Below are 22,100 nucleotides of genomic sequence, written 5' to 3'. Positions count from 1 at the left end.
GGGTTTGCTACAATGCTGCTATAGCTAATGTGGGTTCCCAGCTGAAAAAAGCGAGAGACCCGCTAAAGAAGTGAAGAGACTCGCCTGTTTCCCTTCTGCTCACCCGAATGCGGGGCTCCACGCACTATGTGGGAGAGCACTTCATGCACATTGGCTGCAGTCACAGAGGAAAGCTCTATTGGACGGCGCTCTTCCAACAGCAAAACAAACCTTTGACTGACTGGTATTTGCTGACTGTAAGCCTTAGGCTTGGTTCCCTAGGGTTGCATTGTGGGAGAAGTAGGAGAGAGCCGTAGAGCGGTGCCGCACAAAATAAAACATGCAGTGACCCCTTTCACATCTGCATTGTATCTCGATACCCCCATAACAGACAGCCTCATTCAACTGGAGATTGTTCCAGTCTGTCAATAGTGCAAATACTCTCACGGATGTGTTTAGGTGCCCCGTTCCAGAATTATGGCACTGCCATGCTGGCCGCAGTACGGACATTGAAGGAGACGGGATTCGCTCCCTAATGCTTGCAATTCTCCACAAAGAGGAACGCTGCTTATTTTGGCTCAAAATAACTGCCTTAGTTAACTTGCTGCATGCACTTGCAGACTTTGCAAGCCAGAGCAACCTCCCTGATTATCTACTTCAACTTTCTGCACAACCAAAAGCACGTCTGCTAGATTTTCCCATGCCCTAGCCTCCATCATCGGACAATGAGAGTAAGTAAATCGCTCCAGATCTCCAGTCTTGAGGCACCTCTTCCCCTCCCCATTTCTGTGATTTTTGGACACCTACCGCTGCCATAAACGCTGGATTTCTAGTGAGCTTCTGACATCCCTTTGGCTCACAGCCACCCTTATGAACACCCTTTCTATAACATGCTTTCAAACATGCAGCGGAACAACAGCAGCGGAACAACAGCAAGGGGCACATGCGAGTGACAGGGGAGCGGGGGAAGAAAGGCCATAACTTCTGTCATCCCATAGGAAGGGCGGGTTAACAGCTGTATGCCAAAAAGCCCCTGAGGAAATGATACCACCTGAGGTCCTCTGTGTGCCCTCCAACCCCCCAAAAAGTACTTAAAGACTTTTCTGGACTCACGGCAAAAGCTGTAGCTCCTCCACTGGCCGATGTCCACCTCTGCGTTCTTGCAGGCGCTGGCGTAGCGAGCGACAGAGTCACAGAGCTCCGACTGGTTGCCTCCACTCTGGCACAGACGAAAGAGGCACGTTCTGTAGTAGGCTGAGACATTGACCACGCTGTGGCACTCCAAGAAGGAGCTGTTGGTGGGGTCATTGATGATGCCACATTTGGAGCGGCTCCTGTAGTACTTCAGCAGCTCTGAGTCATTGCTGCAGGCCTTGAGGAGGTCCCCACACTCACCGTTGCAGATCTCGTCGAACGTGGTCCAGCTCTCCAAGAAGAGCTCTAGGTTGTCCGTGCACTTGCCTTTGGGGAGGCAGAACTCGTCGCTGCTGTTGCCGTTGAAGAAGCCACACAGACCTCCGGTACAGTTAAAGTACGCGGTGGAGAGGCGTATCTCCAGGAGGCCTGAATCGTAGTACTGGATGCTCAGGAGTCCCTCTGACTCCATCACAGTGCCGTTTTTGCTACGGTAAATTTCCAGTTGGCCAGAAGGGTGGGAATACGGCAGCTCCACATCGTAGCCGTTCACCTGCAAAACACAAGCGTATCGAGCTGCTTCCAAAGGCAATGTGACTGCGCGGCCATTCCTGCCCACCAGCAAAACCGTATCAGCAATGCGAAACGCTTCCCGACCCGGGCTGGACAATCAAAGACTGGGCACTGCCTTTGGCTGTGAGGAAGCAGCTGCTTCCCTGCATTTTTTCCCTCAAACAGAGGGCAATTTCAAGGAAGAAAACATTGGAGGAGAAAACAGTAATGTTAGAAAAGCCTCCAAAGTCAACTCAGCAAGCAAATAGGAGTAACAGTTGTATTACAACAACTTCAGAGTCACCTAAAGGGCCCCAAAGCGGCAGTGACACGTGTGGGCTCCCTCCAAGTGCTGCCATAGCCCTCATGTTTCAAACACTTTGGGACAGAACTCTGCTGGGTGTGCCCTCCAGCCTGCTGCCACCCGTGCATGGGACACGCGCTGGCTGGCAGCTCAGACTTGCGCCGAGGTCACGGGCAGAAGTAACTCTACGTCAAATCTGCAGTGAAGGATGCCAGGGCATTTGTTTCCTCCCCTGCCGACACAGCCGCGGCTGGACGGCTCCTTCCAGAGGCTGGACGGCTATTACTCAGTCCCCTCCTGAGAAAGCCTCAAGCTGGGCTTTGATCAATCTGGCCGAGCCCTTCTTGCGCCTTGCACCATCATTCACTGCTAATAAATGCTTGGCAAATGAGGCTTGGCTGGGAATTTTAGCAATGGCTCTAGTTAACGATGCATGAGACAGAATACCATCTCGCTTTCTCTCCTGTAGCTGTCCTGGCTCAGCAGGACAAAGAAGAGCAAACCCTCGCTGGTGAAACTTAGAGCAAGCAGATAGGGTTGGGATTCAAAGGGCACGGAGATGTTCCATTAGGGATGTTCCTTCTTTTTCACAGCCATTTTGCTGACTGTAACAGCAGTATAACCGCTGGCTCTGCAGGCAACTGTACTTTTAATTAAAAACCAAGGGCTTGCAGTATACAACTTCTAGATTTATTTCCTGCATGCCCCCAGTCTTGGCAGTTGTTCAGAGCAGAGAGTTTCTGTGGGCAGACAGCTCACAGCCTCACCTTCCCTGTGCCGTGAGGAAGGTGCCTGAACAAATACTTGTTAAATTCCAGCTCTTCTCTACACAGGGACATCAGTATTTGTTGCTCTGCAGCCAAGCCCCCCACCCACTGTCTTCACTGACATGACATTAAGCAGATCGGGCCTTCAGAGACAGAGGAGGGCAGCGCTCAGCTGGGAGGAGGGTGGGAGCCCAGTATATGCTCAGCTCCTCATCATCCCTTTGAGGTCAGGAGCCCAAGATAAAATGTCCTGGGAGCAGAAACTGCTCCAATGGAGAAGAAGGGGTTTCTCAGAAAGGAGATCCTGATGCAGCGCAAGCCCATACCTCCCACCCTGGCCCTAGGGACGGTGGCCCCATTACCTTGATCTCTGATGGGCTAGTGCCTCCAATCTTGACCTCTTGGTTGACAGCCTGGATCCTCACAGCACGGAGCCCGTTAGTAGATCCTGGCTTCTTTTGGCTGATGTCCACTTCGATGAAGTCCGGTTGCTCCGGGCATGTTTTCAGCAGTGTGTAGGAGTGTTCTAGTGGATAGGGGAACGCTACACCATCAAATGTCTGCAGCACCTGGTTCTGCCCCACAAAACACAGGGTCTCCCGCTTGGGATAGCAGCCCTGGTAGCCGTTCTCAATAGCACAGATCTCTCCTTCCTGGCAGGTCGTATTAAAGCACCTGGCCTCCCCACCGTCCTCACACTGGCACTCCACCGTGCAGTCTGTGGCAGCCCAGAAAGACTCCCCGACAGCGTAGTATCGGCCGTCAACATCGCAGCCGCACTTCTGTACAGGGACGCACCGGTCCGTGCTGAGGACGTGGCCTTCGTCACACTCGCAGCCCTCGGTGCACGGGGAGCCACAGGCCAGCGGAGCCGTGAGGTCCGAGCACGTGGCTGGGCAGCTGCTGGTGCAGATCGAATAGTGGCTGAACTCTGGGCACTGCATGGCTGTCGCTGGAGGGGCAGAGAGGGGACAGAAACAACAGGAGGACAATATGACTGCATGATTCAGGGCCAGATACCTCTTCCCCACTGGCCTATGTCGGCAGCACCACAAAGTGACCCCGCAGCCCCACTTCTCTAAAGATTTGCACTTCTCTCCTGCTTCTCCTCATGCACCTCCCCAGCCATTCCTCTTGTGCACACAAAGGCTCCTCCAGAGCAGCCCCGTAGCAGTTGACCCACCGCAGTGATTTAACACCATGAGCGCAAGGACAGCCCGTGGCTGATCGGCAGAGCCAGCTTCGAAGCAAGGGCCAGCAATCGGTGCTTTAGCCAGCCCCCTCTCCCATCCAGCCTCCGGCTCTTACTGCGGTGGCCAAGTGCCCCTTGAGCGAGGTGGAGCTCCCTTCTCCGTGTCTGACTCTCGCTGTCCTTCCCCGAGCGTGAGAGCCTCATGTTGCAGATAGGAGGGACCGACTGGCTGCCGCCTGGCTCCCTCCACCTCGGGCAACTCCCTCCCCTGGCCTCTTCCCCGCCTCATCTCACACCCTGCTCCTGCTCCGCTGGGAGCTTTGGGCAGGCCCCCGAAACCGCTTCCCTCCTCCAGAGGGGAAGGCTTCCAGCACGGGCACGCAAAGGCTTACCGCATCCCGTCAGGGTGCGCCAGTCTCCCACCGGGATGCCCAAGGCCTGGCACACCAGGGCGTACGCTTGGATGGCTTGACACAGGCCGGTGCCATTTTTGCGGGAGCCGCAGAGGTCGTAGACGCAGCTGTGCACGAAGGCTGTGGGGTCCACGACGGCGCTGCACTCCCACAGAGGGCCGCTGCTCTTGTTGATGAAGCCGCAATATTCGGAGGTGAAATACAGAGACTCCAGGGCGGCGTCACAGAAGCTGCAGTTATCCAAACAGCCCGGGGAGCACTTCCGGTCCGGGTGATACACGCGCCAGCTCTCTCCCAGGTCCAGCACGGATGCCGCTAATCGCCCGTCTGAGCGAAGGATATCGTCCTCGGGGTCCTTATTGTAATTTCCGCAGAGACCGCACGTAGCATTGATGTACGTGCCCGGAACAGAGATGGAAGCATAGTGTTGTCCATCATAGGTCACTAGAAGGCCAAAATCGGTCTCCAAGGCTGTAGACAAGCCACTCTGGTAGACTTTGATTGCACCCAGCTTCAAGGAGACGGGTAAGGACATCACCAAGCCATCGACCTGTGGGAACAAATCAAGAAGACTGAACCATTGTGCGAAACAGCAGAGGCCTCACACTACGACATGGATAGGAGCTGCACGACTCTATTGCCTGCCGTTGCAGGTATGGGTACGTATAGAAAGCCAGCCGCAGGTAAGCGTGGGGCATTTTCCAACTTGTGGCTTTGCAGCCATGTGGACTGCCTGTCGACTGCGCCCATTTCTAAAGGGACGTGCAGGGCCCAGAAGCATGATCGATTGCTTCCTGGGCTGCAGTCACAGCCTTGCTGTCGGCACAAACAGCGATTCAGACCCAGAAAGCAGCCTCAGCGTTGTCCTCAGGAGGCGGCACGGCCATTGCCTTTGGCTCGGCCACAACTAAGCCAGCTTGCGCCCCAGAGGAGCGGACCTGAGACTTTTTCTCTTTTGGCAGGGTCTTACCTGTACTTTCCCAAAGCTGCTCTTGGGGAGGACAATCTTGTGTGAATAAGCCTCTACAAAGATATCCTTCAGCCAGGAGACGGAGGAGCCGCCTCGGTTCTCGTTCTTGGCCTCCACGTTGAAGTAGGGCAGCTTGGACCCTGGCCAGCACTGCCTGGCGAGGAGGTAGGAGCAGGAACCCTGGAAGTGAAAGAGGAAGCCGTCGAACGTGTGGTAGTGGGGATCTCCGAACACCACGCAGGTGCTGCTCTCCACGGGCACGCACTGGAAGAACTTGCTCTTCGGCTCACACGCTTCAAAGGGGCCGCAAGCCATCTCCTGGCAGAAGATCTCGTTGTTGAAGTCGAGGCAGCGGCACTTGGTGGTGCAGTTTGTGTTGTCCCAGAAGATCTCTCCTTGACGAAGAAACTGCCCTGAAAAGAGAAAAACAAACCACATTGCATTAGTTTTCTGAACAGAGGACCTGTCACCCGAGGTTAGAGGCACATCCAAATTGAAACGCGTTATCCTCCAGAGAGGTCGACCAGCCTTACAATCAAGCCTGCCAACTAAGCATCTTCCTTCAGTGCTTCTCACGAGCTCACTTTACACAGACTCCCAGCAGGAGCCATTTAGCAAAATGCTACAATCACAAGCTTAGTTTTAAGCATACGCTCAGTGCCATTCAAGTCAAAAGCGCATCCTCCCTGCGTTGGAAGTTCAGCAGATGGTTTGAGAGCTTTCATGAATCCGAGCTTGTGCATCACCACACAGGCTGGGAAACTGCTAGGCTACTCCTTCCATTTTTGACTCATGCTACCCTAATTCTAGTTCATTTGTTCAGCAAATAAGAGCCCTTCATGCTATTTTCTCAAAGGGGAATTGGACTGCAAGCACATGCACTTTGGAGGCCATTTCCACTGCTGCCATTGTAATTACACTGTCCTACAACTTTGTTGCTATAACTGGAATTACTCAATTCACAAAACTTCGCATGTCACAGAGCAATCCTGCCATAAACAGCCCAGAGTCAATTTGTTTCCATTCTAAAAATGTTCATATTATTTCTGAAACTAAAGAGCTGTTGATAAGTGGCTTCCATGCCATACATCAGAGATGACAAAAAACAATGAGTTACCAAACAGCAACAAAATGAGCTAACTTATAATGCAGCAGTAATTATAACGGGAGTCTCGGGTTTTTCTAGCGAGAGACACGAGAGGCAGAGAGAAGATCGGAGAACTAAGAGTGGCAAACGCCCATGAGAGTTTCCCTTCCCTCCATATGGTTGTCTTTCACACTCTTCATTCACATGGTTTTCACTTTGCACACTGCCTGCTCTACCTCTCCTGACTTTTTGGTCTCCCCCAACAAGAAAGCTATTTTCTGCTGCATCTCCTCTTAGTGAGACCTGGCCGCAATGGCTGCTGAGCCAGCTGTCCCAGCACGTGTGATTCAGGCAATCAAATGGTGTTAGGCACAGCAAGCCTCATCGTCTCACACTGCATCTCCTCTCGTGGTGGTGATGAGTTGTCCACCATGAATTACAAATCCAGGCGCGGCTCTTACGTACGCTGCCCTCCTCATCTTGAAGGCAAAGCGCGGGTTTCAGTCACTTTGCAAAGTCTGGCCTTGGTTCCTGGAGTCAGCCACTAGATGTGGCTAGATCAGTTTGACCTCATGCAGGGGCTGCGGGAGCCTTTGGGTTTAGCAGGTCATTTTCGGTACAAGCCTAAACCCAACTGTGAAGAAGCCACATGTCTCAGAGCGGTGACGCCTCGGCTTCCAGCAGCGAGTGACAATTCGCTCTTGTCAGAAAGGTCCCAGGAGCAAAGCAGATGCTCCAGACAGCTTTATCTGTCAAATGGTAATGCAATAATCTCTATGCAGCAAAGTCCCTTTGCTATCACTGCATGCATTTAATCCCTTTATAGCTCTACACTGTCAGTGACATATGCAGAGACACCATAATTGGTGCAGGGGCATTGAATTCATCCGGCACATGCATGGAGAAGCTGCAATTCCTGCTGCTGAAACAAGGGAAATGAAACCAGATGGTCAGCTGTTTCCTTCTGGTGACAAGACTGAGAGAACGGCCATCTCCGTGCCTTTTCCGTCATTGCCATCAGCATCACAGAAAGGACTCGAGATGACGGCTAGGTGGCATTCAGTTCCCGTGAATCACTGGAAGCCCGTCTTCCCTTGCTCTCACGCTTCCGGCAGCACAAACAACGGCTTTCAGCAGCACTTTGCTAATAAAATCCCAGGAAGGAAACAAGGCTAGCGCCGACAACAGTTTTGTTCGCTGATGTTTGAAAGCAACACAGACAGCGGAGAAGACTCCTGATTCTTTACGGGGCCCTTTCAGGTTTCACAGAGCTGCGGAGTCAAGCCTCAGCTGCCCTGGGAACTTGCTGCAAACACACTCATGGCTCGCTCGGTCTCCAGCAATCCGGTCCGTGAGAGCACCTCCATCCCCTTTGGAGAGGGAAATGCAGCCGGCAGGAAAAGCAAACTGTGGCTGACGATGGCTTTCCTGCATACGCCGCCAAGGCTGCTCTACCACACAACAAAACGCGCCCTTTTTGAGATGAATGGCAAAACTCTCTGGCCACTCTTAAAAGCATTAGCCTTTCACTGAGGGCAGACTGACAGTTGCTCCTGGAAGATGGGGGTGACTTTGCCTGGGGCATGCAGCAAATCAGAGACACACGCAGGACCTGAATCCCCGTCATGTAATTCTGTCCCCCTGACTGTAACTACAAGGGAGCTTTTAACCCTGGATTCCCTTGTCAAAAATACAAATCACGCAGCAGCCCAGAGCAGTCACACGCATTGCTATTAAGCCTCACAGCCACGTTATATTTTACTCCTCTGCACTACAAAAGCCAAAGACGTTTCTCTGTTACCTCTCAGGCTGCAGCCACGGGCCGGATCTATTTCTCTCCCATCTATTTTGAAAGCCCAGCGCCCAGGGACATTAACGTTGGTCGTGTCTTCAATATTGACTATGTCTGGGGTTCTGGAACCTGGGAGGCTGAAAAAATTGGTGATATTTCCTCCATTGAATCCAGCCTAAAAGAGACAGAGATCAAAATTTATCACTCATCCTTGCTAGAGGAAAACAACATTGCATTTCTGTTCTTCCCTCCCACCCAGCCCCAAAATAATTACTGAGCAGGGTAAAAGCATGTTTTCAGGAATTTCTGTTTTCAGATAGTTTGGGTGAGAATGATAAATTGAGCATGTACTAGAAGGATTATGCATGTGTGTGTATAAGTATGCACAGAAAATGCACACAGACAGCACAGATTAAATCTAACATCACCTAGTTTATGCCTCTCTGCTTGCATCGTCAAAATGGGGAAGGCTTGGGAGCAAACCCAAAGGCAACGTCTTGGTTGCTCATGCAGCACAAGCCCAAAACGCGGCTGGGCCCAAACCTGTCCACCCCCCAAACAGACCGGATGCACATCCCATGACTGGGCATGGGCAAGCTTCAGAGCCCAGTGGGGAAGACAGCTTTAACTGCTGAAGCCCTGTAGGTGTATCTAAGTCTATAGGTGTATCTACGGTGTATCATTAGGCAGATGGGCTGGCCACAGCGCAGCCGCTGACACCAAATTTACAGGAGCTTATCTCACGGTGCCTCGCGGCGAGCTTGCGAGGCCAGCACTGGGGACATCAAGGAACGAGCAGCATGGGCGAGCACAGCTATGACAGCAAAGCTACAGCAGCCGTCCGAGCGCTCTCAGGCCGGTGTTCGGCCAGGCAGCGCCCCAGTGGAGATGGGGGTGCTGGGGTGAGAGCTGTGGGTTGTAGAGTCTCCATCCTTGGAGATATTCAAAAGCTGTCTGGATACGGTCCTGGGCAATGTGCTCTAGGTGACCCAGTTTGAGCAAAGGGGTTGGACTAGATGATCTCCAGAGGTCCCTTCCAACCTTAACCATTCTGTGATTCTGCGAGAGCCTCACCTGGGCCATCACACCGCCGAGTCCTGTCAGGGGATCCCCTCCGCTGGCTGTCCCCGTGGTCCAGCTGATTTCATGGTAGTTAAATATGGCAAAGGAAGACACGCCATCTGTGATCAGGACGGCTTGAAAAGTGTTCACCTGTTGAAAACACAAGTAGATTCACAAGATGAGATTGCTCTTTTCAGACAGTTTATCTGCCCTTTTTTCACATTCCTCGTTTGCCTAGGAGGGAGACAAGAGCCTCGCAGGGAGAAATGGCAGATGCCGAACGTGAGCTGAAATATGCTCTCCCTTCTGATGTGACTCCAGCTGCTCCCATCCCGACCATTCCTTCTATCCAGGAAGCGACAATTACATTTCTGATTCAATTTAACACCAATAGATGGCAGCATGAGAATAAGCTCATGGAAGAAAAGTAAATCGGCAGGATTTAGACTGTTACAACCTGTTATCTTCCTGTTACCCAATCTTAGCTTTTCTCATCACCAAGTTATCTTACCGGGTTCCCTTCTGCGTTCATATTCTACAGAACTGTTAACAGAGGTATACATCAAAGTCAACCATGTCTTATACCTAAGGAAATGCCACTGTGCTTAGCTACCGGATCCCATAGCTACCTGCCAAATCTGCTGATCACATTCTTCCTTTCACTTGAAATGACTGCATTTCCAGCCACAAATATTTCAGATAAATTCACTCAACTGTGAACCCGGGTCTCATGCAAAAAAGGATGTGCTTTGCCAGCTGATGAAGGCAACATAAAACTAAACTCTTAACTTCTACAGTTGTGCAGAAAGGCAAAAGACACTATCCCCTTAATTAAGATCATGCTTCTATGTATCTAAATGTGGTTGCAGAACTCAACACTGGGAGTATAACAGATCGATTCCAAGTCAACAATTCATTTTAGCTATCTGCATTTTCCTGTCTTTCCCATTGCTTCCCATCCTAAACGGTTATGCGCCGGGCCTGGGCCTTGGTAAATGACCAGTCCTTCCACCTCTGAGGAAGCAGAATTTCAGTGGAGGACAATGCACATGTTACCCTTCTTCTACTTACTTGAAAATAACATGATGAGCCTAGTTAACCGGCCTCTACAAACTAGAAATGGTGTAGTTCACATCAGGGGAAGGGGAAAAAGCAATCTAATGCGAAGCTACCATTTTCACTCATCCATACTGTCTCCTTTTCCTTTGGTTCCACCTCTTACATCTGCTTCTTTCTCTACCTCCTCAGCACATCTGTTGACCTTTGCCAAGTCTTTTTCCAATACTGTGAGATCTGAAGGCATTAAAACTATAATGGCATTAGAGCTATCTTGGAGAAGTAGTATGCCATGCCTTTAGAAATTTGGAAATGATAGAAAACATCTCCCATCAGACCCGTTGTCCAGAAAGCCAGACTAAGGCCCAAGAAGTGCCCTGCTATCGGGTTCTATGAATCGCAGCCTGCTGAGCACAAACAAACTTGTCATGGCAGCTCGGGGACAGGTTGGTGCATCCTTTCTCCCATCACCTTTTTGTCCTGCCTGTAGGACTGCAATTTCTCCACAGCAAGGACTGCACATTACTCTGAGCATGTGCAGCACGCATGGTGCCCAGCATGCACAGGGTCCCAACATACCCTACGACTACAACAAGCATTATGAGGCTATCAAGGGGAACGAACCCCACGCTGGCTGGGTGCATCCTTGAGGCTAATGGGAGCTGACCCAGCATCATGAGTTTCCAGATTGGTCGGCAGTCTTCATTAGGAGCGATTACATGAACCACGTAGATTTCCCAGTTTGACACTCACAGCCAGAAGTGAGTTGGCAACCCTAGCCATACAAAATGGTCCTTGAAAATCGAACCCATTTGATCTGGAGTCACCAAGAGACAGTAAGTGCAGCATCCATGATGCCATATTCACAAAATTGCTATTCAAAGTAGAGGTAAAGAATTTTCTGCAGCTTTTCTGCATTGCGAAGAATTTCCTCCTTAAGTTGCATCGTGCTATTCCGCATGCCAACCGGGAGCGTTGGTGGCTATTGAACGGGAAGGCTGCTCTATAACAAAATAAACTGCATTGTGTTGCAAATGTAATTCTTTAGGCAATACACGAATCTCTGTATTGCTTGCTGTCTGCAAATATATATATATATGTATTTTTTTCAGCGAGCACTGCCAGGACTGGAAAAAAATATGCATTAAATCTCAAGCCTCTCTAACAAATGGAAAAGAGCAGAACTGTTTATCAGAGCCAGCTCCTCGAGACAAGCAGCTAACTCTTGGCACTTATAGTTTGCACACCGATCCTGAAAAACCCATTCCCAAAGCAATAGTGTGTGTCACTCACATGCTATCTGCACCCCAGTCTTCTGCGTGGACCCTACCAGCAACACATGAGCGGTACGGCACGGACCTTGCAATGTCAGCTGTTGTCACAGCTCATGTATTAACCAGAATTTAAAAGTGCTTCCTGCCCAGAAGAAGATCACACCTGCTACCACCATCCCTGTCCTCAGAGATCAGACTCTTGCATTTTCGTAAATGCAAAGAGCTACTGCAGCCAAATCGCTAGCGTGACTTTCTGGTCAGTCTCCATTGGTCTCGCAATGCAGACAGGTCAGTTATCATTGCAAAAATGTCAATATTCCCTTTGCTTTTCCCCTCTCTATTTAAGTGTCCACATAGGACTTCAGAGCAGCTGGTTCAACACTTTTTTATGAGATGCCCTCACCACCCTCTTGGATTAGTGCTACAAAGAAAGCATTTCAGCTTCAGCCATGAAAAAAACCATCATGATCTGAAAGGAAAAGGCTATTTTTGCCAAATAAATACAAATTAGAGCTCCCATTTTCTCTTTCCTGTCCCAGACTCCTTGGAGAATGGATTACAGCCAAAAATTAGCTTATTGCCGTTTCTTGAACTTGGGCAATTTCTGCAGGAGCAGCCCTCCCTCCTCGTGGAGGCAAGGAGAAAGTAACAGCTAAGCTCCATTTCGAAGCTGCCGTAGCCTTGGAAGTTGAGCTGAGGGTGCAAAAATGATCAGACTTGTATTGCATCCTAGTTAGTCTTGAGTAATGGGGAGAGAAGGGGGAATTATAAAATCCATCATCAAAAGGGTAGCTGAGGAGGAGAACAGCGCACCGAGCAGAAGATTATGATAAGAGAGACAAAGGAAGCCTTCCACCTCCGCAGCCCATTTGTTTCGATCACCCCACTGCTACGTGCTGTCTTTTCCCAATATTAGAAGGCCCTGCTCCTTCTCCCCAGGGCTAAGTGCTGGTCAGGTTTATCCCTGCCCCCCTACATGTACGCTCCTGTGCTCCGATCCAGCCCTGGGGTCAGCAGAGCTGCTCTCAAGTCCTTTTGCAGGATCAGATGCAAGTCTGTGTGCAGTTTGGCACTCCTGTTACTTTCTGCTCAATTCCTGGGCACCACTGGCCACTTTGGAGTCTCTAAAAGCGCCTGCTATATGTGCACGCACACAGCCTTTCAGCCCCAAGCGCACGTATACATGGGCATGCTCAAATGCCAGATACACAGTATGGCTCCCTTTGGTACTTGGCTCCCTGCTAAAGGGTGCTTCTGTTGCTCACCCAACACCCAGGCTACATTACTGCCATAATAAGTTGCCTTTAAACTGAATCACACTTGAGAAACTGACTGGAGATTAGCGGTGCAAACTTTGAGTGATTCATGCCATGACAGAAGGCATCAATCTCCCCTTTCCCAGTTACGGAGAAGCCCCTGAGCTAATGTTACATTAATAATATTTGGCTCTTCCAAGGTCCCTGTAGCGCTATGCAAAAATAGCTCTGTTTTATCAACGTGGAAACAGGCGAAGCGAAGGTCGTGTAGCAAGGCACAAATGAAAATGGAAATCTGCATTTGTATCTAACAGAAATTATCCAGAATATGATCAAGGCAAAACTCCTAACCAGCATCAGAGCCTTGTTTTGGCGTGCAACATACAAATACCTAAGAGAGGATGCTTATCCTGAAGATCTTGCAGCATACGGCGAGGATCTTAGGGGCTACCGTGGGAGAGGATTGGTATGCTCATCTGCCAGAAGGGCAACTGAAGAGTAGAAAGATGAAATGACTTGCTCAGGTTTCCACACACAACCTGTGGCAGAGTCAGGAAGCAAAACTCTGTGTTTCTGGTTCCTGACTCATTAGCCTCCTGTTCGTTTGTTGGTTCTTCCTTTACTAAATACACTTATAGACATAGACTTAAACATCGAACACCATCAGTCAAGAAGCATAACCATTTGCCCTTACCGGAGTCGTGCTGCTCCCTCCGTAGAAAGTGACTTCCTCCCAGGTGGCAATGAAGATCCAGACAGCAGAGAAAGAGGACATGTCTTTGAAGTACTTGCGAATGTCTTTGGAGGCTCTCTTCAGCAGCTCGGGGTCTGTGCTCTCCCTGTAGTAGATCTCTCCTCGGATCCCATTGTGCACATCCGCCCAAAACGGAGCGAGGAAGGCCCGGCCGTCCGAGAGGGGGAAGGCTTCTGGGGTAAACTGGCTCACCAGCACGTTGAAGGAGATCACGCCGTTGTTGTTGACCTGCAGAAAGAGAGCAGCTTTCATTTGACCAAGGCTTAGCAGCAGCCAGAGGGCTGCCGGTTTGGCAGAACATGCAGGGTGAGCAGCTTCTGACAGAGGTTGGCTTATAACAACGATAGTCTGCGAGAAGGCCTGACCATCTAGGCAGAGATTCAGCTTCATCCTACTGCTAGAGGCCAGTGCTGCGAGGAAGGCTGGGTTTGGGAAGCTAATGTATCTTTGCCTCTCTTCTGATAGCTGGGCTCACATGTTTATGGCCTGCTTTTGACCGGTTATACACACAGAGATTAGCTCCCACAAAACACGGACACACTCGGGATCGGGATTATGGTCATGCTGACTTAGGCCAGCGTCTAATGCACTGTTTTTATGTGCTCATGTTAATCCTTTTAGTACAGCCTGGAAGGGATGGCTTTCTTCTCACCAGGCTTTTGCTGTAATCTCGTTTGAAAACAGCAGCAGTCCATAATTTTCTCGGGCACCCAAATGAAGGTCCAAATCATTGCCTTTTTTTTCCTTGCGGGTCTCTGCAAGTTCTTGTTTCTTGTCATGTAACAGGAATAATGTTCCTTGTGTCAAGGCCTTAGCTTTGCTGCACTATTTAATCACCTACAAAGACAATTTATTGCCTTTTATATTCCTTCCCCATGAACATTAGCCCATTAAATATACCTTTGACTTTCTTAATCATAAAACCTATCAGTTCATGAAATCTAAGAACTTGTCAGGTAGGTACTAATAAATCTTCCAATTCCTGACGATGGGGAAAGCGTGTTTAAAATGCAGCTGCTAAGGGCAAGGAAAAGAATAAAAGGAAAGTCTGCAGCAAAGCTACTTCTCCACTTACATAAATGGTTCTGTACGGGGCTCCAAAAAAGATGAACGGGACGGAGAGCTTAATCTCAGGAGAGCTTCCATCATCAACTTTGGGCGTTTTCGTGTCATTCTGCCAGAACGGATACAGATCCGCCATGGCGTGAGCTGAAAGGAGAGGACAGAGTCCTTATGACAATGTCAGGACTGGTCCTGACTTCGGAGGGAGCACGACCCGGCCCCTGGGATTGCCTGTCCCAAAGCTCTGACCTCCAGCTTTGCATCTGCACAGCAGGGAGAACAGCTCTGTTGTACCCCCAGGGATTCGCTGAAGGTGCCAGGACGGACCGGGAGCTGCTCAGGTGCCTCGGGAAGGGTTGCTGCCTCCGCCTGTGCCTGCGCTCAGAGCCGTGCTCCCTGCAGCCGTCAGCCGCCCGGGAGCGCTCATGGTTCCAACATTTCCTGACAAAATTAGGTTTCCTGCTAAAAGGTACTGCTGGTGAACATAACTGCCTCTCCTAAAAATATTTTAAAAGAAGGCTTTGACGTGTTTCAATACAAGCCTCTCGTTTTCTTCAAGACTAAAATCCATTTTCCAATCAGCTCTGCTCACAAGCATACATTCACGTCCCTAGGGCGAATGCCCTTTCCCATGCCGGCTCCTGCCAGATCTCTGCTATCGTCTGCTTCCCCATTTTTTTAGTTTCCTACCAGTGTGACTCCTCACAGAGGAAGCGGGGACTTAGTTGGGCTTTCCTCCCCCTCCTCTCCTCTTTGATGTAGAAAAGAAATGTACTGTCCCCACGATATTCAATCGAAGGCGACGCGAGCGACTGGGCTCAGAACAATCCGGGCTCTGTTTAGCTCAGTTCAGGACATGCTTTTATTTTCTAGGTCCTAACCTGCAGTTTGCAGAGGCCTCTAGCTGAAGAGAGCATGCTCTAAGTCCAGCTTTTAAAGACGCAAAGGGGTGTCTTACTATTCCCTGAAGGGGAAGCTGTTCTGTTCTGGTAACATTTAAGCTGCCCCCTGCTAGAAACTGCCTTGGAATAAGGATGGTAGCAAGCCGACCCTTCTCAGCACATTCAACCGGTCGCGCTTTCCTCAGGGAGAAGGGAAAAAAGGGAAATCTGGCCTAAACCCTGCTTGCGTTCAGATGCCCCAAGATATAGGCGTGTGGCCTAAGTATGCTGGACATAAAGTTTGGCGGTGCGTGACGGCGCCGAGCTGCCAGCCTACTTTCGCAGGAGGCTCTCAAGGACCGTGGCAGAACTCCTCGCTGCCAGGTAGTAAAACAAGTCATTTCACAGCTGTTATGCGACTGACAGGTTATTACAGCTGAGGCATAGCTACGAGACATAGATTTAACTTCTTTTTTAGATGTGAAGCTCAGCAAAAACTTCTCAGTGTTGGCTTCTTACGTGTTAGTAGCGTGACACTGCTATAACTTTGCACGCGTCGCTTTGACTGCCCGAGCACCTCGCCAGCCCCTGCTGACAATGATTTTTACCACTGGTGGCATTTCTCGCGGGTGAACTACCGTCCTCATTTTACAAGAGGAGAAACAGTCACAGCTTTTAAATGAGCTGTCCTCAGTAGCTGACCAGGGAAATCACTTCAAGATTTCCCAGCTCCCAAGCTCTAGGCTCCCTGGCTAGAGGTCCTCGAGTCAGTCGCACACCTAGTATCAACCATGCAGTGAAAATACGCTGCGTTACTAAACTAAAGATGCTTTGCCAGTCCATATCAACTCAACATGCCTCCCTCTGGAGTAAAACCTAACAAAGATGACCCCATGAGACTAGGGAGATGTCCCTGTGCTTTTCAACATCACAGAAAAGTGGAGCTTGGAAGGGTCTCCAGAGGCCATCTGGTCTCACCTCCTGCTCCAAGCAGGGCTGACTTCGCAGTCCGATCATGTTGCTGGGAGCCTCGTCCGGCCCAGTTAAGAAACCTCATCCCCACAAAACAAAACGCACCGAGAGAAATGTGGCCACCGTGGGTGATCTCCCCGAGACACAGCCCTCCCTAGGTTGCAGCCCAGAGGACACAACAGGGGCACATCCTGACCTGGTGTCGGACGACTCTACAACCAGTGCTGCCAACATTTCCTAAGCAGGAGCTCAAAGGAAAACTTAATTACAGAAGACCTCGGGGGCTGTGACATTTTGCTGCCGCTCACCCAATTTACCCTTTACTTGATATAGGTTTGTCTGCCTGGTCAGCAGTCCAAAGACTTGAAATTTGTCAAAGTCCTATTTTATAGCAACTGGCAAGACTATTGCAACCTCTTGCACACACCGTGTGTGCCCATACAGACATATACATACATAATATATGCATGCAGATGTAAAATGCTCACAGAGCTCAACAACTTACGCAGCCTCTATGTCCTGTCAGCTTTTTCAGCTTCATATTCAAAGCAGCCTGCCAGGTCCTCATTTAATGTAAACCATCGCCGCTTCATTGCTTCCAATGAAGCGAGGGCCATTTATACAGGCTGACAATCCATCTCCCACAACACAGTCTATCACTCTTCCAGACTGACACCTGTGCTTACCCATAAAGGCACACGAATCTCCGTGTTTCTTATTCACCCTTAAAACCAAGCGGACCCTCCAACCCCAAAGGAAAAACTGAATTTGACCCGGTGTTGTACGTGCTCCCAAGCAAGGGATGAGGGGATTTTTTCAGGCCCTTTGTACTCGTGCGGTCCCTGGGCACAGCACTGCTCCAAAGCGAGCGCTTTCCCATCGCAGAGGAAGAGCACCGGTATCGCAGCGCCTGAGGTCAGAGATACTAACCTTCGTGCCGGGCAATTAGGACCGAAAGGGCCACCCAGGTTCTAAGCAGCAATCGGTTGTTCATCCTAAAGGAAAGAGAGAAACCCAGACACACATCACATCGACAGGAAAGCACATCCTCCAGCAAACCCCAGGTGACGTCTAGCGCAACCACTTCCTAAAGCTGCCTGCTTGCCCCTGCCGGGAGGACATTTCGGAGATGGAGATCCCTCACCCGCGAAGCAGGCCTAAAATGCCTACTTCATTAAGTGGCGTAATGAGAGCTCTCCGGTGATACAAGTACATTGCCCTGCAGGTACTGTCAAAGCAAGCCCTTACCAAAACAGAAGAGGGTCTAATTTCACACGGAGAGTGGATTTTGGAAATAGCCCCGTCTCTCAGTAGGTCTCCAATTCTCCTAATAGTTCGCAACCAATTCCTGCCTGATCTGCCTAGCATGAGGGCACTTCTGCCCGACTTTGAGACGAACAGCTTCGCGTTGTTCCAAAAATGAAGCTGGTTCTAAGCTGCAGTGTACTTTCATCGTTAAGAGACTTCAAATGTTGCTTTAACTAATCCTTTGCGCTGGCTGGTAATACAACCATCACTTAACATTTGTGACTAGTGTGAAAGAAGCACAAACATTTACACAGCTGGGCAATTTCCTCGCTGTACAGAAGTCAATGATATAGAGAGAAGCAAAAATGAGGCTGGGTACATGAAGGAGAAAACCTGCACCCATTTGAATTCCTTTCACATCTGACACAATTTGTTACTCATTATTAATCAAATAGGAAATATTGCTAAAATACCTGCTATGATTTCCTCACCCATCACTCCTGCTCATTATACAGAGGCACGGCTCATGCAGAGCTAATAGGAAGCTATCATGTCCTCCCTGTGTGCACGCATATGAATAAAAATTACAGGATCAGCTTTGGACACCAATTATATCTACACATTACATACAGCCTTCATTTCCATTTCTGCCACACACATTTCAATTGTGTGGACACAACTGCTACAAAACACTGCATCTCTTTATATTCTCGCTCTTTTTGGATCTATTTCTATAATCTAGGAATAGCGACAGATCCAACTACTTCTAAATATACACACGCATATACGGAATGCATATAACATAGCGCTACAGTGAGGAACGTTATGTCATCTGTCCCACAGCACTTACACTTGAGTCCGATTAATGGGAGCTTGGAAAGCGCAAAACACCGTGGAAGGCAACTTCCACACTCGTTCAGTGCTTCGCCGTGCGCCAGCCGCAATTACGCTGGCAAAAATCTGCTTTCAGCTAACTTGTTCTGGGGTGAGAAAAATTCATTTCACCATGAAAGAGCTTTACCACATTCCTTATCTTGAAAAGATGAAAACATGACAATAGAATTTCATATAGGTCATAAATCTCTGTCCCTGTAGCTTCGTTAGTGGAGAACAGGCACACAATGACTAGAGGAGAATACGGCGGTCCGAGAACAAGACCAAGAAAGGCACCGCTTGGGAAACACGACAGAAAATAATGAACACATTACTTAGCATGCCACACTCAAAAATACATTTTTGTCAGTATGGGGAAAAAAATTTTACCAACCTGTTTTGTAGACTAGAGGAGAAATTAAGTCTGAAATTTTAAACCAGTCTTGGTAGAAGAGGGGGAAAAATTATGTCAATGGAGAATGCATTTCCATGCTCTTTTGCCAATTATTGCTGATGACTAAACGGATGTCTCAGTCCTCTCGCTCTTGCAATTGAAAAGTCCGTTTTCTTCAGGGTTGCTTTAGGGCTGCGGTAGTGTTGAGTTGCAATCACAACTTTTGCCTCTATTGATAACCAGCAAGTTAATCTAAAGATCAGATTCTGGCCTGGAGAGGTAGAGAAGCTTCTTTCTTCCAAAAAAGCTCACCCTTCAGGTAGATTTGGATGGAAATGTCAGCTAGTTGGAGCCGGGTTTGCGGCTGTTCTGCTCAGAATCACTTTTCACTGAAGGGAAAAAAAAACTCAGAAGAATTGAGCCCCTTCCTCCTTTGTGTAGGAAAAAAAAAAAAAGGCATCAATATAGTGTTACAGAATTAGCATTAAACAGTGCTAGGCTTAAAGCACAGTACAAAGTCAGTGCCACGAAATTTCAATGAACTTAATTTTCCATCAAAATCTTGTTTTAGTTTCTGTAAATCAACTCAGTTCTGCTTTTACAGGTACAAGAAGAAAAACTTTTTCAATAAAGCACATTCTCTCCAAATCTTCTGGAGAAGATTTTACTTCTGCTCCTGTTCCCACCCTCTGAGAGCACTGCCTTGCATTTTTAATCAAGCTCGCAGGGAATTTTAAGCAGTGACTACCATGAATATTAGACTCTGCGTTCACATGTACAGCCTGCAGTTTACACCAGGGGAAAACTCCAACTCTGTCACCGCTTGGCAGCGGCCAAGACCCGGGACGTTTGTTAGGTCCACAGCTGCCTCAAGGGACAAAACCATAGGCTGAGGGTGCACCTTGGTGAGGACTTATGGCCCACAAGTCATACTTTTGAAGGGGTGCAGGCTGTGCAAGCTGCAGCTTACATGAAAACATAGCTGCTCACACTTAATTCAAGGCAGCCCGTAGAAGCTCTGCTGCTCCGAGCTCCCTTCGCTGAACCTCTTGCTGCAACCCACTAGCAAGTTCCTGGCATGACTGTGTTCTTCTCATGCCCATCTCTCATCCCACGCTATAATTAATGCAACTACAAATAGTGACGTGAGCATGCAATTACATGTTTGCAGGACTGAGCAAGGACATCCTGGCCCTCCATGTTCACGGCACGTGACAGTCTGAGCTGAGGAAACAACAGAGATGCTTATTTTTCTTAGGGCCTAAGTTATAGGCAACTCGCTTTGCACATATTTCGACCTGTGCTTAATTCCAGGCTCACACATGCCCCCGCTCATTTAGCATGGGACCACTGCTAGCCCTGAAGTTAGTACCTGCCAAAATGGTTGCAGGATGCAAGCCCTAAACTGCATTACAGAGACCAAAGCTCCTCACCAGAGCCTGATTTCTACTCTCCAAGATCTCTACCGCTTCAATTCAGTTCACATCAATGTCATATGAGAGGGAGAGAGACAGAGACAGAGAATTGAACAAAGAGTAAAGGATGGAATCAGAACCCCATTAGTAAAGCTGATTTTAAGGCCTCCATCAAGGTTCAATTTAAGTAGGTGGTGGTCCAACCTCAGCATTAACTGGTGGGAAAATTGTCATGTTTTCATGCACAAAGACACATGGTACAAACTTGGAAAAAGAATGATTTTCTCTTCTGACATTTTTGGTGGGGGCCTTTTATTAACTATTTGCACTGCTAGAAGTTACGTATTCCTTCTTTTCTCCCTTGTACATCCACAACCTGTTTCCTGTCCTTTGACAGAAAAAGAGAGGGGACAGGAAAATAAACTGGAAAAAAAAACCAAAAAAGCCCAAAACTGCCAGACTGCTCCAAAGATTTTGAACAGTTTGAGTAAGACTTTTTCAATCTTTAACAGCACACAAAATTAAAAGGACCCTCACCATAATGGAGTGGGACTCCAGGTGCTCCTGGAAAGGCGCTTAGTAAGCTTACGCCCAAGGTGTCATATTTTATCTCCAATAGTGTCTTTTAGCATACCATGGCACAGGACAGTAACCACTTCCACGGCAGATGCCCAAGTTTGCTTTGTCTTTATCCTCCAAACATGGCCATGCCAGTAGGAAGCTTTATTGTTTTTTTCTTTTCCAAGCCAACAACTAATTTAGGAGAGCAGCAGGATTTTAAAGCACTAATAAACCAGGGAAGAATATATCCAGGAGTGCTACGTGCCACACACCCTAACTCTTCCTTTTCGCTCCCATACAAATTTTAAAAGTTACCAGCAGAAGGAAGATAAATTGATCCTTCTCATACCGTTTTGTGAGATAGATACCATGAAAACAGGTTTCCTTCTGCTCCTTGTGCAGTTTAACACTCAGGTCCTGCTTGTCCTGGGCAAGTGGACACCGATTAAGTTTGATTAGGTTTCACTGACTACTCGGGGAAGACTTTGTCTTCTACGCTGTTTTCTTTTGGCAGGGGATGCCGCCGCCACGCAGCGCTGGGTAGGGCATTGGACCGAACAAACCACCGTTTCTTGAGCAGCACACTTCCTTCCCATGCCAGACCTGGAGAAAAAACAAGCACTAAGAGACGAGGCAAGGGGGGGCAGAAGGCAGAGCAACCACAGGCGGAATTAGCTTTGCTGAATTCCCGTTTCAGGGGCTCAGACTAGCCCCAGGAAGCCGCAAAAGGGCTTTTCCCAGGAGCCACATCCCTGCTGGCAAGGCACCTGCTCCCTCCTCCAGCCTCTCCCTGGGTAGTCCAGCGCAGGCCGGCACAGTAACCCCCCGACGACTGCTCCCAGCTGGCTGCTTTCCTAGAGCAGGTACGTTACCTCGCTCCTTAGTAAGCCCCAAGCACGCTCCCTCCATCCTCCAGTGCTGTCAGGAAACCAGTAAAGTAGTTTTTGCTTTCCTGAGTCTCCCCTCCTAGATGCTAAGCCCATGACTAAATGCTTTGGTGGGCCATGCTGCCCTCCCCGTAAGCAAGTGACCTGCGAGCTTACTGCGTCTTTCCGGATGGGTGAAACTCGTCTTAACTGCGAGGCTGGTCCCACCGCGCGCA

The 22,100-nt window shown here is 49.2% G+C and overlaps 1 protein-coding gene across 3 annotated transcripts in view; it reads right to left on the bottom strand.

The window, feature by feature from the left end:
* Positions 1 to 17,501, bottom strand: part of TECTA (tectorin alpha) — a 31,624-nt gene extending 14,123 nt beyond the window's left edge. For 2 of the 3 annotated variants that reach the window (XM_067310276.1, XM_067310277.1), the window contains exons 1-8: positions 14,668 to 14,901; positions 13,533 to 13,820; positions 9,265 to 9,402; positions 8,200 to 8,365; positions 5,312 to 5,724; positions 4,321 to 4,891; positions 3,099 to 3,688; positions 1,093 to 1,666 (exon numbers count right to left, since the gene is read on the bottom strand). In XM_067310276.1, the coding sequence (XP_067166377.1) occupies positions 1,093 to 1,666; positions 3,099 to 3,688; positions 4,321 to 4,891; positions 5,312 to 5,724; positions 8,200 to 8,365; positions 9,265 to 9,402; positions 13,533 to 13,820; positions 14,668 to 14,793 (2,866 nt within the window). In that variant the 5' untranslated portion in view covers positions 14,794 to 14,901. Of the gene's footprint in view, positions 1 to 1,092; positions 1,667 to 3,098; positions 3,689 to 4,320; positions 4,892 to 5,311; positions 5,725 to 8,199; positions 8,366 to 9,264; positions 9,403 to 13,532; positions 13,821 to 14,667; positions 14,902 to 17,437 lie in introns of those variants that run through there. The other variant, XM_067310275.1, reaches the window with a different exon arrangement.
* Positions 17,502 to 22,100: the final 4,599 nt, after the last annotated feature.

Source organism: Apteryx mantelli, chromosome 23, assembly GCF_036417845.1.
Source record: "Apteryx mantelli isolate bAptMan1 chromosome 23, bAptMan1.hap1, whole genome shotgun sequence".
Classification (NCBI taxonomy): domain Eukaryota; kingdom Metazoa; phylum Chordata; class Aves; order Apterygiformes; family Apterygidae; genus Apteryx; species Apteryx mantelli.
This window is presented reverse-complemented; position numbering and strand designations above follow the sequence as displayed.